This window comes from Amphiura filiformis, chromosome 2 (genome assembly GCF_039555335.1).
Source record: "Amphiura filiformis chromosome 2, Afil_fr2py, whole genome shotgun sequence".
Lineage (NCBI taxonomy): Eukaryota > Metazoa > Echinodermata > Ophiuroidea > Amphilepidida > Amphiuridae > Amphiura > Amphiura filiformis.
Window position 1 is genome coordinate 7,321,683 of NC_092629.1, and position 25,187 is coordinate 7,346,869.

At 35.1% G+C, this 25,187-nt stretch overlaps 1 protein-coding gene across 1 annotated transcript in view; it reads right to left on the reverse strand.

The window, feature by feature from the left end:
* LOC140145834 (exportin-1-like) overlaps window positions 1-25,187 on the reverse strand; it is a 44,617-nt gene that overhangs the window by 10,720 nt on the left and 8,710 nt on the right. Inside the window, 15 exon segments of the mRNA XM_072167519.1 lie at window positions 492-626; window positions 853-1,016; window positions 1,621-1,855; window positions 2,635-2,738; window positions 3,168-3,306; window positions 8,435-8,635; window positions 9,537-9,695; window positions 14,342-14,447; window positions 14,449-14,468; window positions 15,203-15,322; window positions 16,122-16,236; window positions 17,159-17,319; window positions 17,470-17,604; window positions 18,894-18,995; window positions 20,042-20,221. Of these exon segments, the coding sequence (XP_072023620.1) occupies window positions 492-626; window positions 853-1,016; window positions 1,621-1,855; window positions 2,635-2,738; window positions 3,168-3,306; window positions 8,435-8,635; window positions 9,537-9,695; window positions 14,342-14,447; window positions 14,449-14,468; window positions 15,203-15,322; window positions 16,122-16,236; window positions 17,159-17,319; window positions 17,470-17,604; window positions 18,894-18,995; window positions 20,042-20,167 (2,022 nt within the window). The 5' untranslated portion in view covers window positions 20,168-20,221.

Here is a 25,187-nt window from a genome sequence, read left to right on the forward strand (position 1 = left end):
ATTGATTTCATTGGTAGCTATATCATTTTCATTATATTGTGATAAAAAAATAAGGCCCAGTTACACAAAATATTTTGTACAAAAATTGACTGAATATGCCTTTAACCTATATCCAAGAGATTCCCACTCAACCTGATTTTGTTTCACATTACTTGATTTGAAATTAAAAGCACTGATTGGCAAGCTTACCTTTATGATAAACGGATGATCGACAGCCTTGCAAGCACGGACTGTCCATCACAAAGGGACAATTTTTACTTGTGGATCACACTATTGCAATACGGTTTGGGCTATTCCAGTTGAAATCCATACATCCCCTATGGAAGACAAAACCTTAATCTCCCACGAGGGCGCAGATTTCAAATAGAGACACCCATTCAGGTAACCCCATTTGAAATACACACTCACTGGGTGTGAGATACAGGTCATGTTTTCCATAGGGGAATGTATTTCAACTGGAACAGCCCATTATAACTGAAGGTTTGTCTTACTTGAGTCGCCTGGAGTATGATGCCATCCCAGACTTGGTTTGGTAATAGCATGTATTTCTCTATCAGATGTTCTTGTACTACACTGTCTGTCTGCGCACTGATCATGTAGCCAACAGCTTCATAAAATGTGTGCACCTGAAACAGATGAAAAATATATGGACATAAATACAAAATCATAGTTACATACACTGTCTATGACCTTTTGAGGTTGCAATCAAATATCGACTGAACTCATTTGCTATTTATTTAGGCTCCTTTGGTACTCTGATTTGTCATTCAAACTTGAATTGTGATGAATTTTCTCACTTGTGAAGGGGTTATGTGATTTTACTTATAAAAACTACACATTCAATCAGCTTACCTGCTGAGGTTGCAAGTCACAAATGATTGTGTTGATGCTGGCTAAAATCTCCTCAATAAACGGCATCACTTCTCCAACCTGCACCTGCACAAAATGGCGCCGACATTTCTGGGCGATTTTGATGAAAGTGTCGCACGCCATATCTTGCACACCATCATGCGTTTCTGTTGAGAAAATGAATCAGCAGTGGTTAAGCATGAAGAATAACCCATCTGTCAAGGAAAATGTATACATCTAGTAGAAAGTCAAATCTTGAAAACGAGTGAACATGTCCAAATGCACCAGAAAGGCAAATTTTCTCAATTATATTTGTAATACTGGGTTCACGTATTGGTCTCCATTTAACCAGTAAGTAATGCAACTTTGCCTCATGTCAAAATGAAGCATGGTCTGGAAATAACAGGCACAGGACTAGGGGCTACTTTTTGAGTAATTTTCATTACTGAACAAGGGGATCTATTTAAAATTTGGTAATAAACGTGTCATATTAGGGGCAAATGAAAAAAGAAAAGAAGAACATTTGTCATTTTTCAACAGCATTTTAGCAAAGGGTGCTACTGTGGTAAAAAGCAACAGCGCCTGTCAACATTATTAGTAGTAGTACCCTTACAGGCGCTTTCCAACAGTTCACAAAACAGAGCTGGATGCCCGCTTGTTTCCAAGCCTGATTGCAGGCCAACAAAGGGCAGCTCAGGCGATGGATGAGTAGAGATGTGATACTTGCAAGTGAATTTATTTCAATTTCAGGTTTTGCACAAGTTAACTTACCATGCATGAATTCAAAGAGTTTGTTGACGACTGTTTTGAGGAACTTCCAATGCGCCCTCAGGAAGCGAGGATACTGTCCCACCACATACATGATGTTGGATGCGATGATGGCCTTGTTGTCTTTCCCTCTCTTCTGCTCACACAGTCCCAGTAAGTCTTTGATGACTGTGACCAGGAATCGCTTCTCATCTTCCTCATGCATTGCCCCGCTTATTGATCCGATCGCCCAACATAACTGTGATCAAAGTGATACAAATATTTCAAGTGAAAAGTATATGTTACATTGCAGGCTCACAAAGATGCAGGCTGTTCTCGAACAGCAAAATGGGCTTAATTGCAGTTGAAATCCATCCACAAGTATGAAAGACATGACCGTAATCTTCCACACATAGAGTGTGGATTTCACAGTCCTGCTTCCTAACACAAACAAGAATTCCAGCCCATCCAAAATGTTTGTAACATACGGACAAACATGTGGAGAAACAAAAGAGAATGTGGTCCAGGCAAGACAAAAACAGCATAACAGTTTTCAAGTAACATCGCAAAATATGGTTCTAAACATCAAATGCGAGTTGCAAGAATTTCTTTGGACTGGTTTCCTATCAAAAATCACATTTCAAAGCCTAAGACTGCCAACCACCGCCACCACTGATCATCACCATCAGCCTTCAGCAGCTGTGGCGCATGTCTTGCTACCAAGGTTCATCTGAAAACTCTTGGCTATACTCTGATCAGCTCGTAATCGGCGAGAAATTATCACTACGCCGAAAAGTAGATCCACATTTAAGGGTGATATAGTTGATCTGCCTGGTCTATATTTTGCATGTTAAAGAAAGTAGACAAAGTACATAACTGCCATTAGTAATTTATAATACTTCTGGCAAGATGTCATAAGACAATTCTCCAAATAAAATATATTGATATTAATCCGCGATGTTATAAGGCCTGCCGATTACGAACTAATCAGACTGTAGTAAGATCAATTTTTTTAGTTTAACATTGCATTAACCTTACCGTGTTCAGATTCTTCCATGACCACTCCTGCCCGTTGACCTGTAAGTGTAGTTTGTCCGTCATTATCTGTTCTGTGTCGGCATAATCCAAGTGAGTCAGATACACTGTCATAAAACACACAGAAAGCAAAACGTTTCAAGGACTAATTCGTACCTCAATTACAACCTTCTTTCACAGGTGGGTGCTTGTTAAATTAACATGGCTACAAGTGTCAATTAGGCTAGGTATTGTGCAAACCAAAATAACTCCAGACCAATATGGGCCAATTTTAGGAACACACCAAACTTGAACACATGTTAAGTCATTGAATCTACTACAACGGCTCTTTTCAGAGCCACCAACTCATGGGGCAGTCTGCTATATCAATGGGCAAGGGACAGTCCCCTATGATACTCAGTAGACAAGGGGCAGTCTACATGCAGAACTCTGCACTAATCCAGACAAAAGCTTTGTGGTTTCATACTGACGGTGAACCCATTGAAACCCTCAATTTGCAACTATAGAGGGCGCTTCTGTGAGTTGTTAACACTTACCCAGAGTCTCCCTCATATTCTTATACATGTTGATAGAATCTGTGTCCTTCATAAACTCTCTAACCACTTCGCCTTGATCGTTTTCAACGACGAGCACCTCCTCCGGTTTCGCCATCCTAGAAATCATGATTCTCCTCACCTGTATAAGTCGTAGGTTTAATATTAGCATTAGTTAGTGGAAGCCGCTATTGGCAGGGGAGGAAAACAAATGGACGGAACAGCTTGTCTGTCGCCACACTCTGCTTGCATCACTCGACCTTGGAACCCCCTGTGCTATGAATATGAATCTTTGTTGACTGTTATTAGCAGGGGACACAAATGGACGGAACAGCTTTTCTGTCGCCACACACCGCTTGCCTCGCTCGACCTTGGAACCCCCTGTGCTATGAATTTAAATCTTAAGCTGGCTGTTATTGGCAGGGGACACAAATGGACGGAACAGCTCATCTGTCACCACACACCGCTTGCCTCACTCGACCTTGAAACCCCCTGTGCTATGAATTTAAATCTAAGCTGGCTGTTAATAAGAGAATAAATTATATCGTGATTAAATTATGATGTGGAAACCAAATTGGTTAAAATACCATCCCAACTACAACCATGGCCAAAATGTGTTGGGACACTTATGGAAAACGTACACTATAGTATGACCTTATTTCCGTTATTATTAACGTGATAAAGTGGAGGTTTCTTTGGTGTCAAGCCTAAACACTTTCCTAACACCCCAACCCACCCCCTACCCCACCAATCAATGTTGGGTGCCACAAGGCTCGTGTGACCAAAAAAGTTGAATTCAACATTGATCGGGGGAGTGGGGGGCTTATTTACATTACCCTATCAAACCGTCCCAACACTTATGGCCAGCATTGTCTCTAAGGTACAAAACATCAAATTTTAAAATGTGTGTTTTGGCCCATATCTCCTCAACCATAGCTTGGATTTTCCTCAAATTTTACATGAAAACGGAGAAACTATTTATCTTTTCACTTATATAAAAATTATTGCATTTTCCTCATGTGATTTAGGGATACGGTCACGTTTTATACGCAATATCATGTATTTTACAGTGCGTTCTGAACATTATTAGCCTATGCCAACTACGTATTTTATGTAAAATGACGTTTTATTTTGAAAGAGTAGTGATTTAATCGCCAGAAATACATGATATTTGTTGACAGGAATTGATTGAAGTCTTTTAAAAGAGTGATTTTGGGAAAAAAATACTTAAAATTTAAAAAAAAGCTAATTTTTAGACAAAAAAAACCCCAAACCTTAATCATTTTCATCGTTTGCATCAAAAATGTATGTGGTATTTGCAACGAGTATATCGTGTAAATATAATCATAGTCGGCAGGAGTAGGCTTAAATTACATTTTATGACTGAAATTTATTAAAGCGCTTTCAAAGAAACTTATAGTAAGTATAGAAAGTAAAATATAGGTAGACATACAGAAAAAAAGAAGGACGGACATTGGCAAAAATTAATAGAACGACGAATATAATATGATGAAGGATATTGTAAAATAATAAAAAAAGAAAAGAAAAAGAAATCTAAATAAATTCAGGGCTCGAACCCGTGTCCACTCGCCTGTGGCAGATGCCGTATCCATTCGCCAACAGAGCTGTGTAACTTCAACAGGCTTAAACTATAATATAATGCTATTCAACATGCATGTATATAAATATCGCTCTACACACGATATACAGTCCAAAAAATACATTTTTCGGCATTTGTTTCATTAACTGAATATTTATCATACAGCAGGTGTTGGCTGACATTGTGCTTCACATTTAGTTCAGTTTTTGTCCGGGATAAATGACTACGGGACAAAATCGGACGGTATACACGTCGTTAAAGAGTAAAGAATTTTAATATAATATTACTTTCTTTTTCTTTTTTCATTCGTGTATATCGTTCGTTTTTGTCCCAAATTCATTTTACCCTGGCCCAAAACTGAAATATATGTGGAGCACAAATGTCAGCCAACACCTGCTATATGATAAATATTCAGTTAATGAAACAAATGCCGTAAAAGTGTGATTTGTTTGACTGTTTATCGTCCGTAGAGCGATATTTATATACATGCATCTTGAATAGCATTATATTACAGTTTAAGCCTGTTAAAGTAATACAGCTCTGTGGTCCAATGGATACGGCATCTGCCACAGGCACAGTGGACACGGGTTCGAGCCCCTGAATTTATTTATATATCTTTTTCTTTTCTTTTTTGTTATTATTTTACAATATCCTTCATCATATTATATTCGTCGTTCTAATAAAATAAAAAATAACATAGCACATAAAAAAAAAGTAATTATCATAATATTACACATAATTTCTAAATTAGAATTTCATCATCTTCAGAAGATAGCAAACTTTTATTCCTTTATTTGTTTTTTGATCACGAGATGTTGTGATAACTTTTATTTTCTTCTATAGCTGTAATGTGACATTTTAATTGGTGGAAACAATAATTTTCCATTTTAAAACCCAAGTTTTTGACAGTTAAAGTGACGAATAGTGAACTTAGACAGGGCCAAAATATCGTTTAAAGACAATTTAAGTGACCAGTCCCTAAATTTCAAATGTAGCCATCCAAAATTTTTTTGATAAAGCCACATGATAAGATCTCTAACTGCTCCAAATTTGGTGTCAATATCATATTTACTTTTTGAGTTATAAGCAAAAAACTGAAATTAGATGATTTTTTTCAACTTTTCAAATACAACCATGGCCAAAATGTGTTGGGACACTTATGGAAAACGTACACTATAGTATGACCTTATTTCCGTTATTATTAACGTGATAAAGTGGAGGTTTCTTTGGTGTCAAGCCTAAACACTTTCCTAACACTAACCCTCCCCTTCAATCAATGTTGGGTGCCACAAGGCTCGTGTGACCAAAAAAAGTCGAATTCAACATTGATCGGGGAGTGGGGGCTTATTTACATTACCCTATCAAACCGTCCCAACACTTATGGCCAGCATTGTCTCTAAGGTACAAAAATCAAATTTTAAAATGTGTGTTTTGGCCCATATCTCCTCAACCATAGCTTGGATTTTCCTCAAATTTTACATGAAAACGGAGAAACTATTTATCTTTTCACTTAAATAAAAATTATTGCATTTTCCTCATGTGATTTAGGGATACGGTCACGTTTTATACGCAATATCATGTATTTTACAGTGCGTTCTGAACATTATTATAGCCTATGCCAACTACGTATCTTGCTTAAAATGACGTTTTATTTTGAAAGAGTAGTGATTTAATCGCCAGAAATACATGATATTTGTTGACAGGAATTGATTGAAGTCTTTTAAAAGAGTGATTTTGGGAAAAAAAATACTTAAAATTTAAAAAAAAGCTAATTTTTAGACAAAAAAAAACCAAACCTTAATCATTTTCATCGTTTGCATCAAAAATGTATGTGGTATTTGCAACGAGTATATCGTGTAAATATAATCATAGTCGGCAGGAGTAGGCTTAAATTACATTTTATGACTGAAATTTATTAAAGCGCTTTCAAAGAAACTTATAGTAAGTATAGAAAGTAAAATATAGGTAGACATACAGAAAAAAAGAAGGACGGACATTGGCAAAAATTAATAGAACGACGAATATAATATGATGAAGGATATTGTAAAATAATAAAAAAAGAAAAAAAAAAGAAATCTAAATAAATTCAGGGCTCGAACCCGTGTCCACTCGCCTGTGGCAGATGCGTATCCATTCATGCTTAACAGAGCTTGTGTAACTTCAACAGGCTTAAACTATAATATAATGCTATTCAACATGCATGTATATAAATATACGCTCTACACACGATATACAGTCCAAAAAAATACATTTTTACGGCATTTGTTTCATTAACTGAATATTTATCATACAGCAGGTGTTGGCTGACATTGTGCTCCACATTTAGTTCAGTTTTTGTCCGGGATAAATGACTACGGACAAAATCGGACGGTATACACGCCTCTTTAAAGAGTAAAGAATTTTAATATAATATTACTTTCTTTTTCTTTTTACAAGCGTGTATATCGTTCGCTTTTGTCCCAAAATCATTTTACCCGCCCAAAACTGAAATATATGTGGAGCACCAATGTCAGCCAACACCTGCTATATGATAAATATTCAGTTAATGAAACAAATGCCGTAAAAGTGTGATTTGTTTGACTGTTTATCGTCCGTAGAGCGTATATTTATATACATGCATCTTGAATAGCATTATATTACAGTTTAAGCCTGTTAAAGTAATACAGCTCTGTGGTCCAATGGATACGGCATCTGCCACAGGCACAGTGGACACGGGTTCGAGCCCCTGAATTTATTTATATATCTTTTCTTTTCTTTTTGTTATTATTTTACAATATCCTTCATCATATTATATTCGCTGCTCTATTAATATAAAAAAAATAACATAGCACATAAAAAAAGTAATTATCATAATATTACACATAATTTCTAAATTAGAATTTCATCATCTTCAGAAGATAGCAAACTTTTATTCCTTTATTTGTTTTTTGATCACGAGATGTTGTGATAACTTTTATTTTCTTCTATAGCTGTAATGTGACATTTTAATTGGTGGAAACAATAATTTTCCATTTTAAAACCCAAGTTTTTGACAGTTAAAGTGACGAATAGTGAACTTAGACAGGGCCAAAATATCGTTTAAAGACAATTTAAGTGACCAGTCCCTAAATTTCAAATGTAGCCATCCAAAATTTTTTGATAAAGCCACATGATAAGATCTCTAACTGCTCCAAATTTGGTATCAATATCATATTTACTTTTTGAAAAAAAAGAAAAAAACTGAAATTAGATGATTTTTTTCAACTTTTCAAATACAACCATGGCCAAAATGTGTTGGGACACTTATGGAAAACGTACACTATAGTATGACCTTATTTCCGTTATTATTAACGTGATAAAGTGGAGGTTTCTTTGGTGTCAAGCCTAAACACTTTCCTAACACCCCAACCCTCCCCTTCCCCACCAATCAATGTTGGGTGCCACAAGGCTCGTGTGACCAAAAAGTCGAATTCAACATTGATCGGGGAGTGGGGGGCTTATTTACATTACCCTATCAAACCGTCCCAACACTTATGGCCAGCATTGTAGGTGATTATGACCAACATTTTTTACCCTTGAATAATAAACAATTGCGTGGAATTAGTTCTGTACGTATGGGGTTTAAACCTCTCACGTCAGTTGGTATGGAATGACCCCACCCCCCAATGGAATGACCCCTCCTGTCTCTTACCTTTGAGAGAATCAACAAGTACATCTGTCTCCTGGGCGGGATGTCCGGCGTTGTACCGCCTAATAGGAGAGGTGACGACGGTGTGGACGAAAACGGACTCTCTCGGTACAGCTCCGATGCTAGCGTGTTCCAATATTCCAGGCAGATCTTGAAGATCTCGGTTTCCTCAACTTCGGAGATTAAGATCAGGTACTGGTGTGCCTGGGGATGACAAGTCATGTGATGTTGGTTAGAGCTAAAAATGTAGTTCAAGAGACATTCAAATCTCTCCTAGAATGCTCACCTAGATCTCCTCTTGTGAACATTAAATTAGGGGAAGGTTTGTGGCTAAACCATTGAACCATGTGATCTTAATGTTCAATGTAAAATTTTAACTACTGTTTTACACTCATACTCCCACAAATTTGCATTGAAGATATCTTGTTTCATTTACTTAAGACATATTGTCACAGACTTATCCTGCCATCAACTCTCCTCGACTTAAGTACCCTGTGATTCCGTCCTGTCGGGATTTGAACATGTGATCCCAGGTTTAAAAGTCAAGCAGGTTAGCGTTATAGACCAAAAGAGGACTTCCCCATGTTATAGACCAGACAGCAAAGTCCTCATTTTGTCTATACAATAGTGCACTCAACTATCCCAGGATCGAGTCTCGGCATGACTGAGTCACAGGGAACTTCACGGAGCTTCGCAAGTCCTCGCCAAGTAATACAGATTTACTACAGGGACCCTAGTCTACCAAAATGGTATTCGTAACTTAAGAACGGTTACTAGAGTTACGAAGGGTTTTAAAAGTTTTAGTGAAATGTGCTATTCCATTTAAAATCCATTCTCCTTCTGTGGAAGATTTAGCTTAAGTCTTCCACAGCAGATGCAAAAGTTTCAAATAGAATAGACAATTGGGTAACTTCCTTTTGAAATACTCCATTTGTGGAAGATATAGGTAAAGGGGGAGTATAGGTTTCAAAATGATTAACTCTGACCAATTACATTTGAAAAACATACTCACCCTGTGGAAGATATTTCCAAAAAATCTTCCACAGGGGTAATGTGGATTTGAAATGGAATAGCCCAATACACCCCAGGTTCTAAATTTTGTTACCTCCAGTAAAATGTCATGCAGGTCTGGCTTCTTCTCAATCAGCCTGACGTACTCCTTGAAGAAGGTGCAGAGAAATAAACTGAGATTCTGAATGAAGTTCTGCTCGTCGTCCTTCCCCACGGCATAGGCTTGCTTGATATTGGTATTTAATGGCAGCATCTGCAATAGCAATTGATAAAATTAATTGTCAATGATTGATAAAATTATTTGTCATCAGCTAGCTAATGAAAGCTATCACTTTTGTATTTTATTTATCTACTGTTATTTGCAATGGTACAAAACATCGCTGTTCATAGCCTTGGAAATCAAGATCAGATCACTTCCGCTACGGTCGCTACCACCACAACCCTTGCTGCGAGTCATGTCTGTACTTAAGAGCTCTTGAACATAATTTTTTAGAAGTGGCTCTATACCTCAAAAAATAGATTTTTCTGATATTTTGTGCAATGATGCATGTTAGGGTGTTGACTACTTGTGTCACTAAAAAAAATTCAAAAATCGGCTCGTTGCCATGGAAACGGCCAAAACCCAGATTAAGTCATTTTGGGCCAAATTGGCAGTGAAATTAGTTAAAAAACATGTTATTTCAAGTGTTACGCTGCAACTAAGCCATATAATGCTGGTACATTACATTAAGTTCTTGTGAAAGGACATCTATTCATCTGATGATCAGCATATTTAGAGGTCAATAAGTTATTCTTAAGGGTACGTGCAGAGCCCATCTGTCAGGTGTATACACTTTTTCATAAAATGTCATTTTAGCACCTAAAATATCATCATGAAAATCAACAACCCGGTGTTGCCAGGAATTTGTCCATTCTAGTGTGGGTAGTATAAGCTAGGTACTTTACATTTTAGTAAAAATCAGCTTGGGCAAATGTTACTTCTAAATACAGTGTTGCCAGAAAAACCGGTATTTTTGCAAATTGACATTTTGTCAAATTACGCCTTTTTGTCACAATTTTGTGCATTTTGACAAATATTTTCCTTCAAGGTGAATCCAAACAACACATTTTCGTCTTTGTAAATATCTAAATACTGAAAATTCAATTAGTGTTGCCAGAGTTCTTGATAAAACACCCACTATTAGTATTTTACTGATAGTATGATTTGTTGTTGATGGTTTGATTGGGAAATGCTTATTTATAATTTTCATACATCGAATGTACATAGTATAGATTGTTATATGAATGTTTAAACACCTGAGCACAAAGTAAGTGTTGCCAGAATTCTTGATAAAACACCCAAAATCATAATGCCATGATCCAGTCCTCTCACGCTAAAGTTGACAATGTCAAAATTTGGTTTACTATCATCAATAGCTTGTCCTAAAAAGCGTATTCAAATTTTAAAAACCCCACGGTTCTAGTATTATCTAGTACAGAGTTATAGTCAGGGTAATTATGGGTATTAATTTTGTTCTTTGTTTTCTATTGAATTTTGAACTGGTCACTCAAACCTTACTGGACTGGATCAATAATAATCAAAAATATTGATATCAATTTCAGCAATAATGAAAAAATATATAAATATCGTTATCAATAATAAACAAAAATATTATCATCAATATCAAAAATATTAACATCAATAATAATCAAAATTATTAACATCAATATCAATAATTATCAAAAATATTAATATTAATATCAATATAATCAAAAATATTAATATCAAAAATAATCAAAAATATAAATATCAATTTCAATAATAATCAAGAATATTAATATCAATATCAATAATAATCAAAAATATTAATATCAATATCAATAATAATCAAAACTATTAATATCGATATCAATATCAATAATAATCAAAAATATTTATATGTCATATGAATAATAATCAAAACTATTAATATGAATAATAATCAAAAATATATATCAATATCAATAATAATCAAAAATATTAATATCAAAAATATTAATATCAATAATAATCAAAAATATTGATATCAATTTCAGTAATAATTAAAAAATATATAAATATTAATATCAATATCAAATATAATCAAAAATGATATCAATTTCAGTAATAATTAAAAAAATATATATATATCGTTTTTCAATAATAAACAAAAACATTGACATCAATAATATCAATAATAATCAAAAATATTAACATCAATATCAATAATTATCAAAAATATTAATATTAATATCAAAAATAATCAAAAATATAAATATCAATTTAAATAATAATCAAGAATATTAATATCAATATCAATAATAATCAAAATATTAATATCTATATCAATAATAATGAGAAATATTAATATCAAAATCAATAATGATCAAATATATTAACATCAATATCAATAAAAAATCAAAAATATTAATATCAATATCAATAATAAGCAAAATATTAATATCAATAATAATCAAAAATAGTAATACTAATATCAATTTTAAAATATTAAGATTTTGATATTGTTGATATTGATATTAATATTTTTGATTATTATTGATATTAATATTTTGCTTATTATTGATATTAATATTAATATTTTGCTTATTATTGATATTGATACTAATATATTTGTCATTATTGATTTTGATATTAATATTTTTCATTATTATTGATGTATTAATATTTTGATTATTATTGATATTGATAGTTTTGTTTATTAGTGTTATTGATATTGGTATTAATATTTTTAAATATTATTGATATATTGATGTGAATATTTTTGATTATTATTGATATTAACCCTAGAACTACGAAGTACCACCCCAAGATTTCTTATCCGTCATAAAAAAAATGCGCGCATTTACGCCTCGACCTAAACTAATCATAGATCCATCCTTTGCGCTCATTTTAGTGTAAAAATTTTTACCAGCACCTTACCTGGGGGTAGGACCGGCTGTCAAAGATAACCATAGAGGGGGTGTTGGTGAGGGCCACCAATGGTTTCTACAGTAAAATAAATTATTTTCATTTCGCTCATGTAAAATTATTATAAGCTATTGACTTTTTACTTGTTAGTTTGAGGAGAAAATTCGGTCAAATTGCATTTTTTGTAGAATTTTAGCCTAAAATCAATTTTGCCACTACTTTTGTAAATAGCTGAAATTTTCCAAATTTGCATGGGCGCCCTCACATTATGACGTCTGCGACATTATATGAGAGGAATGTTTGTACTTATTGGTATCACTGGGGTAGAGGAGACCCATAGCTATACATTGATTCCAAATATAACGGTATATGAGCGTTTATAATTGAAAATTAGGGGTTGCAACCCCCTTACGTAGTCCGTGTTACAAAATATGGCTCAGTAGTTCTAGGGTTAATGTTAATATTTTTGATGATTGTTGATAATGATGTTAATATATTTGATATTATTAATATTATTGATGATAGTAAACCAAATTAATGTTAATACATTTGATTATTATTTACATCGATTAAAATAGTTTTGATTAGTATTGATAATGATGTTAATAGACCTACATTGATATTATTATTAATATTGATGATAGTAAAAAAATTTGATGTTGGATCATGGCACATATAAATATATATATATATATATATATATGATTTTGGGTGTTTTATCAAGAACTCTGGCAGCACTTACTTTGTTCTCAGGTGTTTAAACATTCATATAACAATCTATACTATGTACATTCGATGTATGAAAATTAGAAATAAGCATTTCCTAACCAAACCATCAACACAAAATCACTAAAATGCTAATATTGGGTGTTTTATCAAGAATTCTGGCAACACTAATTTTGAATTTTCAGTGTTTAGATATTTACAAAGACGAAAAAGTGTTGTTTGGATTCACCTTGAAGGAAAACATTTGTCAAAATGCAAAAAATTGTGACAAAAAGGCGTAATTTGACAAAATGTCAATTTGCAAAAATACCGGTTTTTCTGGCAACACTGTATTTAGAAGTAACATTTGCCCAAGCTGATTTTTATTAAAATGTAAAGTACCTAGCTTATACTACCCACACTAGAATGGACAAATTCCTGGGAACACCGGGTTGTTGATTTTCATGATGATATTTTAGGTGCTAAAATAACATTTTATGAAAAAGTGAAAATACACCTGTCAGATGGGCTCTGCACGTACCCTTAAGAATAACTTATTGACCTCTAAATATGCTGATCATCAGATGAATAGATGTCCTTTCACAAGAACTTAATGCGATGTACCAGCAATATATGGCTTAGATACAGCGAGCACTTGAAATAACATGTTTTTTCACTAATTTCACTGCCAATTTGGCCCAAAATGACAAAATCTGGGTTTTGGCCGTTTCCATGGCAACGAGCCGATTTTTGAATTTTTTTTAGTCACACAAGTAGTCAACACCCTAACATGCATCATTGCACAAAATATCAGAAAAATCTATTTTTTGAGGTATAGAGCCACTTCTAAAAAATTATGTTCAAGAGCTCTTAAGACTGTGAATTACATCCAAACAACTACAGATGTTGTCAATTTAATTTTAGACTTTAGCCCTAGCAAATACCCAAGCAAGTTGCCATCGCTGGAAATTGGAAAAAAAAAACCAACAACAAAAAAGTCTCTAATATATTAAACTCAACCTACCTGTTTAAGTTGTGTCATAGTAAGGGTAAACATGACAACAAATTGTTGTTCATACTGGCTCACTGTCACTCCCGCTATCTCAGTCAACAAATTATTCAATCAATCAATCAATGATTACCTACCTGTTTAAGTTGTGTCATAGTAAGGGTAAACATGACAACAAATTGTTGTTCATATTGGCTCACTGTCACTCCCGCTATCTCAGTCAACAAATTATTCAATCAATCAATCAATGATTACCTACCTGTTTAAGTTGTGTCATAGTAAGGGTAAACATGACAACAAATTGTTGTTCATACTGGCTCACTGTCACTCCCGCTATCTCAGTCAGACATTTCAAGGTTGTATTTGAACATTGGAACATTCAAGAACTGTAGAGAAAGAACAAAACACAAAATTGAAGCAGGTGGACTAGTAACTTGCACTTGTTTTCATGCTCTCTGTTTGACTTATTTCAATTGCTTTGTTATTTTTCTAAGGATGTTTGACCCCAAATTCCTAAACACTTAAGAAAGTACCCAGTTTATGACACAGGACCATATAATATTTAGAGATAAAAGATAGGATTTTGTCTTGTGCCTATCCATATCATGTCATAATGGATGGGCTGGCCAATATTTCGAGTAGTGGATGTGCCGGTATCCACTACTCGAAATATTGGCCAGTCCATCCTAAAATGTTTGTGACAGTTTCGTTCACTTAAAACAACAGGGATGTCCTCACAAAACTTTTTTTTTCTGGAAAAAGCAGTTTTTCTTACAAAAAATAATAAGAAGAATGCTAATAAAATCTGACAGGATTTTGTCTTTGCCTATCCAATATCGTGTCATAATGAATGGACCGGACAGTATTCAAAATATTGGCCAGCCCATCCATTGTGATATGATATTGATAGGCAAAATCTATCTTTATTCTCTAAATATTGTGCTATTCGATCAAATCCATACACCCCTATATATGAAATGACCTTAATCTCCTACAAAGGGAGAGTGAATTTCAAATGGGGTTACCTGAATGGGAGATTAAGGCCATGTATTCCATAGGTGTATGGATTTCAAATGGAATATCCTATTTAGACATGTCAATAGAAGACTAGGCTACTTACTTTGTATATTAGTGTACTGATCAGTTTGGTTTCAAATATGTACCCAAGGGGTATCCAATTAAGAAACCTGAGTAATGTTTCCAAACAAGCGCCTACCAGCATCACATTTTGGGAGTTATCCTGTAAGATGGTAAAAAAAAAGAAGATAAAGATAAAAAAAGGGATGTTAGAATTTCCAACTAAGAATATAAGTATTCTTCTTGGGGAACAATGATTAGGAAATGAAACTTGATCATCCAAAGCTGCCATATATACAATGTTTATGAGAGAACTTTGGCTTTTCTTTTGCAATGATAAATGCCGGAATTGGGTTCTGATTAGGGATTTGTCACTTCAACTTCAAGAAACACCGACTTCAAACAAATATCTGTTAACTAGTTTACATTTAATATTTTATATATTTTCAATAAATATCATTGCTACATGACGTAACTGTATGGAGACTATTTAGGGAATAAAGGTGCGGATTTTGCAATCCGTTTTCCGTTTTGACTTGATCCCTGGCGATACTTGGAACCCAGATACCCGTAAATTACACAGGGTAACGGGGAACAAAATTACCTGAAAATTACATCCTTATGTTTGTTTCATACTTTCAGCCGCTTCCATCATGCCACTTGCAGAAACGAGCGGAGCTGCATGACTATGAAAGCCAATGTTGCTGATCAGCATCGCCAAAAATTGTATAACATTCTCATACGTCAGAGTGGCACCGCTCCCGAGTTGACTTGAATTGAACTCCTAGTGATACTGCTGCTTGGGCAAAGCGGTGGAATGATCAACATTTCAGCTTGCCACTGGTCACCGCTAGCATTTCTGGGGCGACTGCGCAGTGAAGCAAAATCGTCACCGCGACAGGAAAGTATGAAACCAGCATTAACTTTAGGAAAACTTGCCAATCCTGGGGGATATAACTTACCATTACATATTGACATAACTGAAAGACTTGAGAGAATTCATTACACATACTGTCCTTCAAGTGCTTTGCTTTGGCTTGTGTCATCTGACCACTGGAAAAGTCAAACACTTCTTCACTGTAAATAAACAACAACAACAACTACACATTAACAGGTGGCAAGTAGGTATGTAAACAATAACAAGAAAATAAATGTCTGCGATTCTAGCATGCTCTTTTAGGATAACCAAGGATCAATGGATATTGACAAAAATCTTCTTAAATTTTCTAAATTTTCATTGATTTAGACATTAACAATGCTGTGTTGTTATTTCTGTCTGTTGACAAACAGAAAACACAAATTGGACAATGTCTTTGTCATACAACTGAAATCTGCAAGAAAGTTTATGCACACAAATAATCTGTAGTTCCATTTTCCCGATGGTATAAAATCTCACCTTTTTTGAAGTGGGGGTTGATGTTGTTGATAATGAAGCAGTTATGGTCATGTTCTTTCTTTCTTTTCTTCCTTCAAAGGGTACACAAACTTTCAATTTTTCTCTCTTATTCATACCAAATTTGAACAGAATATGAAATGAAAAGCAACCACATGATTTCCATCAAAATGCCCATAAACAAGGGATCCCCACATTACTGTTAATATTATTACAGTTGCTGGCACTCTTAATTGAAAAGACATATAGGGCATTTCAGCGATTCCTGTTCCTTTGATGTGCATTGACATCATCCCTCTTCCCCTCTCTTTTGCTTGCTTGCTCTCTCTTTGAATTATATTGTTCTACAGATTTTGTCAGAGAAGAACGGCAGATGTTTACATTTTGAGAGCGTGCACAGCGTCAATTGCCTGAAAATCATAGCAACCGACCGATAATCTCATTGGCCGATTATGCGTCCAAACGTTGGTTGACGCCCTTGAATGACACGCAAAGCTCCGCGTATGTCGCTCATTAATAGGGCACTCACATCAATCTGAGCAAAGGACTGCCGTTCTTCTCTGAAACCCAGTGTAAACCCATCACCATTAACATTTCTTTACTTACCTTAATAATTTGAGTATGACAAGATTATTTTGGCAGAGTGATTCATTGGTTTTACTTGCTCCTACGATATCGCTGATGAACGACGGCCAATTCCTGGGCCACTCATGCTTCAGGATTTGAACCAGCACCATGTTTAACTTACCAAGGTAAGTTTTCTCCTTCTGCAAACAAAACAAGCAAAGACAATCGTGTCAAATTCATGAGCCAATTGACAGTCTCATCCTCACCCACATTGCACTCTGTTCTCAATATTAATATCAATATCACTTTCATCCTAATTTGCTTGTAAGATGACCAAATCATAGGCTTACCCCTAGCGAGTCTGGATCTGAAGATATTTTAATGATGAGTCCCACTGTGTACTTTTTGATCCCTTCACATTGGTTCCTGGGTAACACCCGCCATCTTGTCTTTATCACTGTTTCCAGAATTTGAAGTCCATAGTACTACAGTGAAAAAAAAGAAGAAACAACATTTGAAAATACAGAATGACACACATTGTTTTGTAATGCTGATATAATAGTGATAGTTCTGACCTACGCTCATGTACATTCACACAAGCGTGCGCCAGTCAGGCACAGCTAGTGAAAATGCTGCACCTAATTTGCCAATTCTAAGCCATACAAACTATAGATGAGTTGACCTGAATGTTCATCAACAAAGGCAAGGGACTGGTAATCGAAATGCTTGACAACACCCCATGCAACCACTACACTGTTCAATAGCCTTATTGTGATGTGGCGGGAGTTTTAAAAACACAAGTCCTGAACAAAATATGATGCGCGCGCATACTGCCAGACAAAACACAATGGAAATTGTTACAATGCGTGCGCATACTGCCAGGCATTGACGTCAGAAGTCAGCTCATCTATGGCCATGTGTCTTGAACTCGCCCCATTTTGCGTTGCGCAGCCTTTTTGAGCTTATTTACGCCTTCCGAGGTTGAAATTGACATAAAATTTTAAATATGCACTCCACCCCATACAAACTATACATTTCCTGAAAGGAAATTGCATGGGCAATCAAATATGCCATTAAAAAATTGTAGGGGGTATTGTTAAGTTGTCCAGACTGAAATTGTCAGCTAAAATTTAACTTTTTCATTTTTTATCTTTCAAGACATATTTTTTTAACCTCTGCCCCTATCTTTAATTGCTCATCATATTTGAACTCCCCATGAAATTTCCCTTCAGAAAATGTATACTTGTATAGGTGTTGGGCATATATACCTATTTTCTTTAAGTTTGGAAAATGACCTTAAATGACCTTTGACTCCGCCTTTGACCTAAAACATAGCTTATCTAATACCGCTTTACTTATGGACACTTGGGTCCAAGTTACATGGAGTGGGGCCTAATAATTTGCAAATGGGAGCAATTTAAAAATATAACTGCAATGCTCATGATGCTGTGCCTTCCATAGGGATTGTACAGCCCGCTTCCTCAGCCACCGCCACTCTAAACAGTCCAAAAACTTATGGACATATCTCCAACACCCTAAAACACACATTAATGAATTTCGCACAGCATGGAGTATGGAGTGTCAGCTTTAAATTGACACCAAACTTATGTCTATAACTCATGTGGTTGTCAAGTTATAAATATTTTTTGGCGAAAGGATCTGGAAAAATGCAACGTCACTACCTTTTTTGCATGGCGAGTTCAAAACTCATGGCCCTATAGCTTCCAACCTACCATTAAACAAACAAGCAAACAGACAAAATTCTGCAAGTTACCTTGGTCTGTTGGTTGCCAGCATATTCGAGGATGGTGTCCACTCTGGTCCACGCATCAGGGTGATCCTTTAGACTGGTCAGTATCTGTTGGGCCATTTGTTGCTGTCAAAGATAAATATAAAATAAACAATAAATACAAAATACAAGCATGAGAATGGTTTTTTCTGAAAACTGCCTGAAAAAGTGTATGAATTCGGCCTAATAGTAGGGCCCAAAACAGGCTGGAAAAAAGAAAAAAAAAAAAAAAAAAACCACGTAAATTTGGACAACAAAACTGCCTGAATTCAGGCAATAAGCCTGAAATTTTTTGTAAACATCACAATGTAAAAGCATGTATATTTCTCCTTCACTGTAATTTGATAACACTAACAGGAGTACTTTTAGAAAAACCACCAACTCCACTGCAATGATCATGAGATCTCACCACATTATCTACTCTCCCCTACACCCAATACTCCCTACAGGCCTTCATCGTGGCGATTGTGGAACACTATGTACATGCATTTAGCTCTGCTACCAGTAGGCATACATTTAACATCTGCACAAAATTGATGTACAGTACTCGACATGTACATGGCAGTCACACTTTTTTTGAAATTACTGTACATAGTTATAAAACTTCTGGCCTTTACTTTATTCTGCAAGTTGATGTCCAATTTCTCCCCCTCCCAGGCTGCCATCCCTGACCATGTTCTTCACCTAGATGCCATTTAATCTCCATTGTACATACATCCTACTTCATTATCCAGCAAGTTGATGTCCACTTTCTTGCCCCTTCCCAATCAACATGCCCCTGATTATGTTCTTATCAACAGGTGCTTCCTCTCCATTGTAGAGGCATCCCATTAAATTATTCAACAAGCTGACATCCATATTCTGCACCCCACCCTGCCAACCTAGTGGCACCCTGGCCATGTTTGTACCTGTGTTCTTTCTGTAAAAATCTAGCAAGTTGATGTCGAATTTATGCTTCACCAATTACAATGTACATTGTACACCCTGATCATGTTCTTTGCCTGTGCCCCTTCTCCATTGTAGATGCATCCCACAACATCATCCAGCAAGCTGATATCCAATTTCTTCCCCTCTCCTGCTCCCTGCCACCCTATATGGTACATCTTTATACCCCTGATTGACCCTGTTCTTACCTGTGCCCCTTCTCCATTATAGAGACATCCAACAACATTATCCAGCAAGTTAATGTCCAATTTCTGGCTGAAATCCAGCAGCTTAGCTGCCTGCTCAGCCAGTGTACTCATGCTCTGGGAAGGCATCAAGGCTCGCTATCATAGGATCACTACTTGCTCAAAAAACTCCTACCTATTGATCTGAAAAAATGAAAAACAAAACATACAATTCAGATCTAGACAAAACACATTTCCTACTTGAAATAAAATGTAATTTAATACATCATGTCATAAATCATGTACCATTCAACAGTTTCAACCTACATGTACCATGTCATGATTCCAGAAAAATACAGTAAGTTTTTTTGGGATAAAAAAATATAACCCGTTTTGCCTAACCTGCAAATTGCAATGTTTGCAAAATTTCGGAAATTAAAAGGGCCAAAAACTGGCATTTGTTGGTGTTTTTTTATGCTGTGACAAACTGACAATCAAGCCTGAAGACTTTTTTAAGTTTTTAGGTTACAACAATGTATATGCACTCTTAAATTTTAGCCAAGACATTTTGCATTCCATATTAAATAACCAATAATTCAAATTAACAAAACAGTAAACAAATATCTTGGCCTATACATGTACCATACTCAAGATAGTGATAAACCAGAATTAGCACATCTTCTAAGACAAAGAAGGCAATATAGTGACAGCAGTGTCTGAACATGTTCATCAGGCGAGACAAAAAGGTGCCAAATATCAAAATTTCACTTTCATAGCCAGTTAGATTTCACTTTTATTGCCAGTCACAGGTTTGAGAGATTTAACTAAAATGGCAAGATGGTTTCCTGTGTACTCAATTACATGCTAAAAGTGTACTACTATGAGTGACTAAATCCAGCCCTGGGCATTGTGTGCACAAGTTATAGCACAGGACTGGGGATTTTAATTTTAAATAGTTAAATGTTGGGAAGAGTTTTAAGGTGGTACTACTAGGGTGGCTACAATGCTAGCTATTGTGTGTACCCCTGCCTACATACACAAATGTATGGTGAAAATGTAACAGATTCTGCAGCAGTTGGAAAACTTTTGGGCATTTTGAATTCCATATAATTTGTCTCCTAGTAACTTCTGTGCAAACCCGACTACCTAATTAGATAGAAAATTTTCTGCTCGTAATGAAGGTGAATATAGCATTTTTGTACGGTCAAGCATAAAAAAGTTACGCACAAAATAAATTTTTGTCATCAAATAAAACTATTTTCCCAAAGATGTACAATTATGCTATATTCAGTTTTACAATCTAGACCCTCAGAGCTTAAAATCCTGTGCAAAAATCAGACAATTTGGTTGTGTAGTTTAGGAAATACAGGCCTTTGAAGGTCATAATTGGCACATAATAAGCGCCTCAATGGTGAAAATCACACATATTTACCTTAAAAGTCCTGGCAAAAGAGTTATTTTTGTGATTTCAGCCATTTTAAAAATGTTGTAAAGAAGCAAATATAGCAATTATGACGCTGGATTTTTAATATTTGCATAAATGGGCAATTCCACGGTAACTCGTGCTACACTTTATGGCGTCCTTTTACATACTTTGTGCTCCAGCTTTTAAATTGATTTGATTGGAATCTGTATTTTTTGTATTTTAATACCCAACATTCAAGGCTAGATCCTCATAGTATTGCTAATTCAGGATATCAACTTTTGTATGTATGGGACAGCTGTAAAATCGGTAACTTCGTACTACGAGCAGAGGACATGCTTAAAAATCACTCATTTTTATTTTGATGGTGTGCTAAAACAAAAACACTAAAGCCTTATTGATTATATGATAAGTAATTGCTATAATAAGGTTTGTTTTGGTATACCTTAAAAAGTTGTGCCCCTCATAGTTTTACATTGACTGGCAAAAAACATGGTAACTTCGTACTACGGTAACTCGTGCTACAGTTTGTCCGCCATATATAAAATGGTATTGTTCATCTAAATGTCAATTTTTTTTTTTAACAATTTCCTCAACAACTGGTGTAATGATCAAATAACTCAATCTATGTACAAATAACCCCCCAAATAACCCATCTATGTACAAATAACACTATTCAGTGTATGCACCAGCATACAATGTACCACACACATTACATACAAACATCCCAGCCTTACATACGCCTTGCTTGATCCTGTTTGGATATTTTATTCTAGGGTTTAAATTTAAACAGTTAAATTGAACAGTCAACAATTGATAAAACTTTTACTTCCATGTTATTTGACTCTAAATTCCCTCACAAAACTTGTAATGTTCATGGTTATTTGCTCTGTAAGTTTTTTAAAAATTGCTTTCTGAGTTAAAGAATGTTTGGTCATCTTTTGGTTGAGACCATTTCCTGCTTGGTGCAAATACTCTAGTTTGCCCGATTTCAATCACTTCACTAAGCTGGAAAATGAGCCTCATTACACTCAACAACAAACCAATTTCCAATACAAATCTCAGAACCACACACATCTCAGTATCACCAATGTCACTGTGGCTGTTAATCTCAGGATTTCCAGTATCTATTTTGTTTGTTTGTTTTATTTCTTCTTTTGCCTCGGTTACTCATGCAGTGGATGTTTTAAGGTATCCTCTGTTCTTCCATGAGGCCCATATTAATTGATTGGTTCTTAGGCTAGATCCTAGGGGTGGAGGGCTAAAATTTTGGTTGCATCATTTTGACCAGGTATTGATAGTGGGATATATGCTAAATAGCATGTTTTTTTAGAGAGACTGTACAATGTAAAGTCTTTGAGCTTTTAAAAAAAAAAGGACTTTATTGGTGTGTGCAAAAATTTGGTATAAATAAATTTACACTATTTTGGCACATGATCGGGGTGGAAACTGGCTCCTTGAATCTTTTCTTTATCTTTGCCTTCCATATTTTTACTTTAATTTTCCTGCAACAGGAGGTCACTTTTCTCTTTAATTTTTGGCCCCCACACATGTGTGGTTGCCTGGTTGTTTGTTTGTTTCTATCTTTGTTTGGCTGTCCGGGCGGAAGCAAATTCATTAATCCACTGTACAGCTCCAACACAATAACTACAAACTTGGTACCGGTATGGTGATAGAATAATGGTGGCTTGATGTGCTGTGTAGTTTTGTGTTATGTTATTTGCATATTTATGAATATTAATGAGCTTATTTACAAATTTTGCCAACATTTTCATTAATCCACTTTGCAGCATTATAAACACAATAACCAATCAACTTCATACTTGGTTTGGTTGGATATGGTGGCCTGATGTGCTGTATTATTTTGTGTCATGTTATTTGCATATTTATGAATATTAATGAGCTTTTATTTACAAACCTTTGTTATTTACACACTTTTGTGTGTGGGGGTGTGTGTGTGTGTATGGGCACCTTAATTACGAACTGCATAATTCTAGTTTGTCATGGGGCAGGCTGCCCCTCCCCCCACACTGGCTACACTGCTGCTAGAAAGCTGTTACCAATATCATGGTCACATATAAATATGCATATTCATGTAGTTGGGTGATCCTCTATTGCTGCCAAGTGGTAGATTTTGCATTACCTTTGCTGGTACAGGGGAAGTGGGCTATGGTAACTCAGTACTACATCGGTAACTCGTGCTACTGGTAACTCGTGCTACAGTTTTAAATGGGTCATTATTATGTGATGGATAGTGTTTTGTATATTAATTTGTTATTTTTACTCAAGGCACTATTAGTAGAAGGAAAATAATAAGTGGCATCAATTAAATTGCCAACATTTTGAAAATATATAAAAAAATGCATCTTTCGGTAACTCGTGTTACGCCATATTTAGTGCTATGAAAACGCACTGAAAGAAAAAAATAGTTACCAATACCATGGTCACATATAAATGCATATTCATGTAGTTGGGAGATCCTCTATTGCTGCCAAGTGGTAGATTTTGCATTACCTTTGCTGGTACAGGGGGAAGTGGGCTATGGTAACTCGTGCTACATCGGTAACTCGTGCTACTGGTAACTCATGCTACAGTTTTTAATGGGTCATTATTATGTGATGGATAGTGTTTTGTATATTAATTTCTTATTTTTACTCAAGGCACTACTAGTAGAAGGAAAATAATAAGTGGCATCAATTACATTGCCAACATTTTGAAAATACATAAAAAATGCATCTTTTCGGTAACTCGTACTACGCCATATTTAGTGCTATGAAAAGCATAATGAAAGAAAAAAAATTAGTGGGGATTATTTAAAATGTGTTGGATGTTTCTTGAAGACCATATTTCAGAGATATAAAATGTATAAAATTTAAAAGAAAAGTGCCCATGTTTAATAAAATAGGCCCACTTGGAAAATATCTAAGTTGAACAGGAGTTTTTCACTTAAAATACACTCTCCAAAGAAACTTTAAAAAAACAACCAAAATGTTAGAAAAATGCCGAAAAAAGTTTATAACTTGAACCTTACATCTGTTTGGAATAATATAAAAGTTAAAAGAAATATATATTGGCAATTTCATTTTTTTGAGTCATGTCCACTTTTGCTTGGAATTGCCCAAATGAACATAAAATAAACAAAAACAATACATCTCATGCCTTCTTTGGCTTTATTCCCACAATTATCGCTTCATGAATATGCAAATTTATGACAAAATCAGGATTTTCCTAAAATGGGGTAAAATTGCCAATTTTGTGAATCTTTAAAGGCTGTATCTTCAAGCGGATTGTCCGATTGAGTTGATTCAAACGGTTTTTTAAATCAGTTTGCAGAAGGAACAATCCTGACAGAAAAAGTAATTCCAGGGGTGGGTTTGAAATTTTCATGTGACCACCCTAGTACTACACCCCTTGATAAATTTGTAACTATTATTGCATTTTTTTCAAAAACTAATAAAACACTGGTAACAAAAGTTATGTATATAAGGGGCAAGGAATCCAGTTAATACACTGGAATTTCAGTGACTCAAGACAAGTAGTTATTGATTTATTGATCAAATATTGGTTTTCTCTCATTTTTGACTGTAACTCCACAACTGTTGTCTGTGCTGAAATAAAATTTTCAGTGCAGTACCGTAGTTGTAGTCCTTGCCCCTATAATATACATATCTTACTTGGCACCAGTGCCCTATAGTTTTGAGAAAAATGCAAAAATAGGCACACAATTGGCCAGGGGTGTAGACTGTA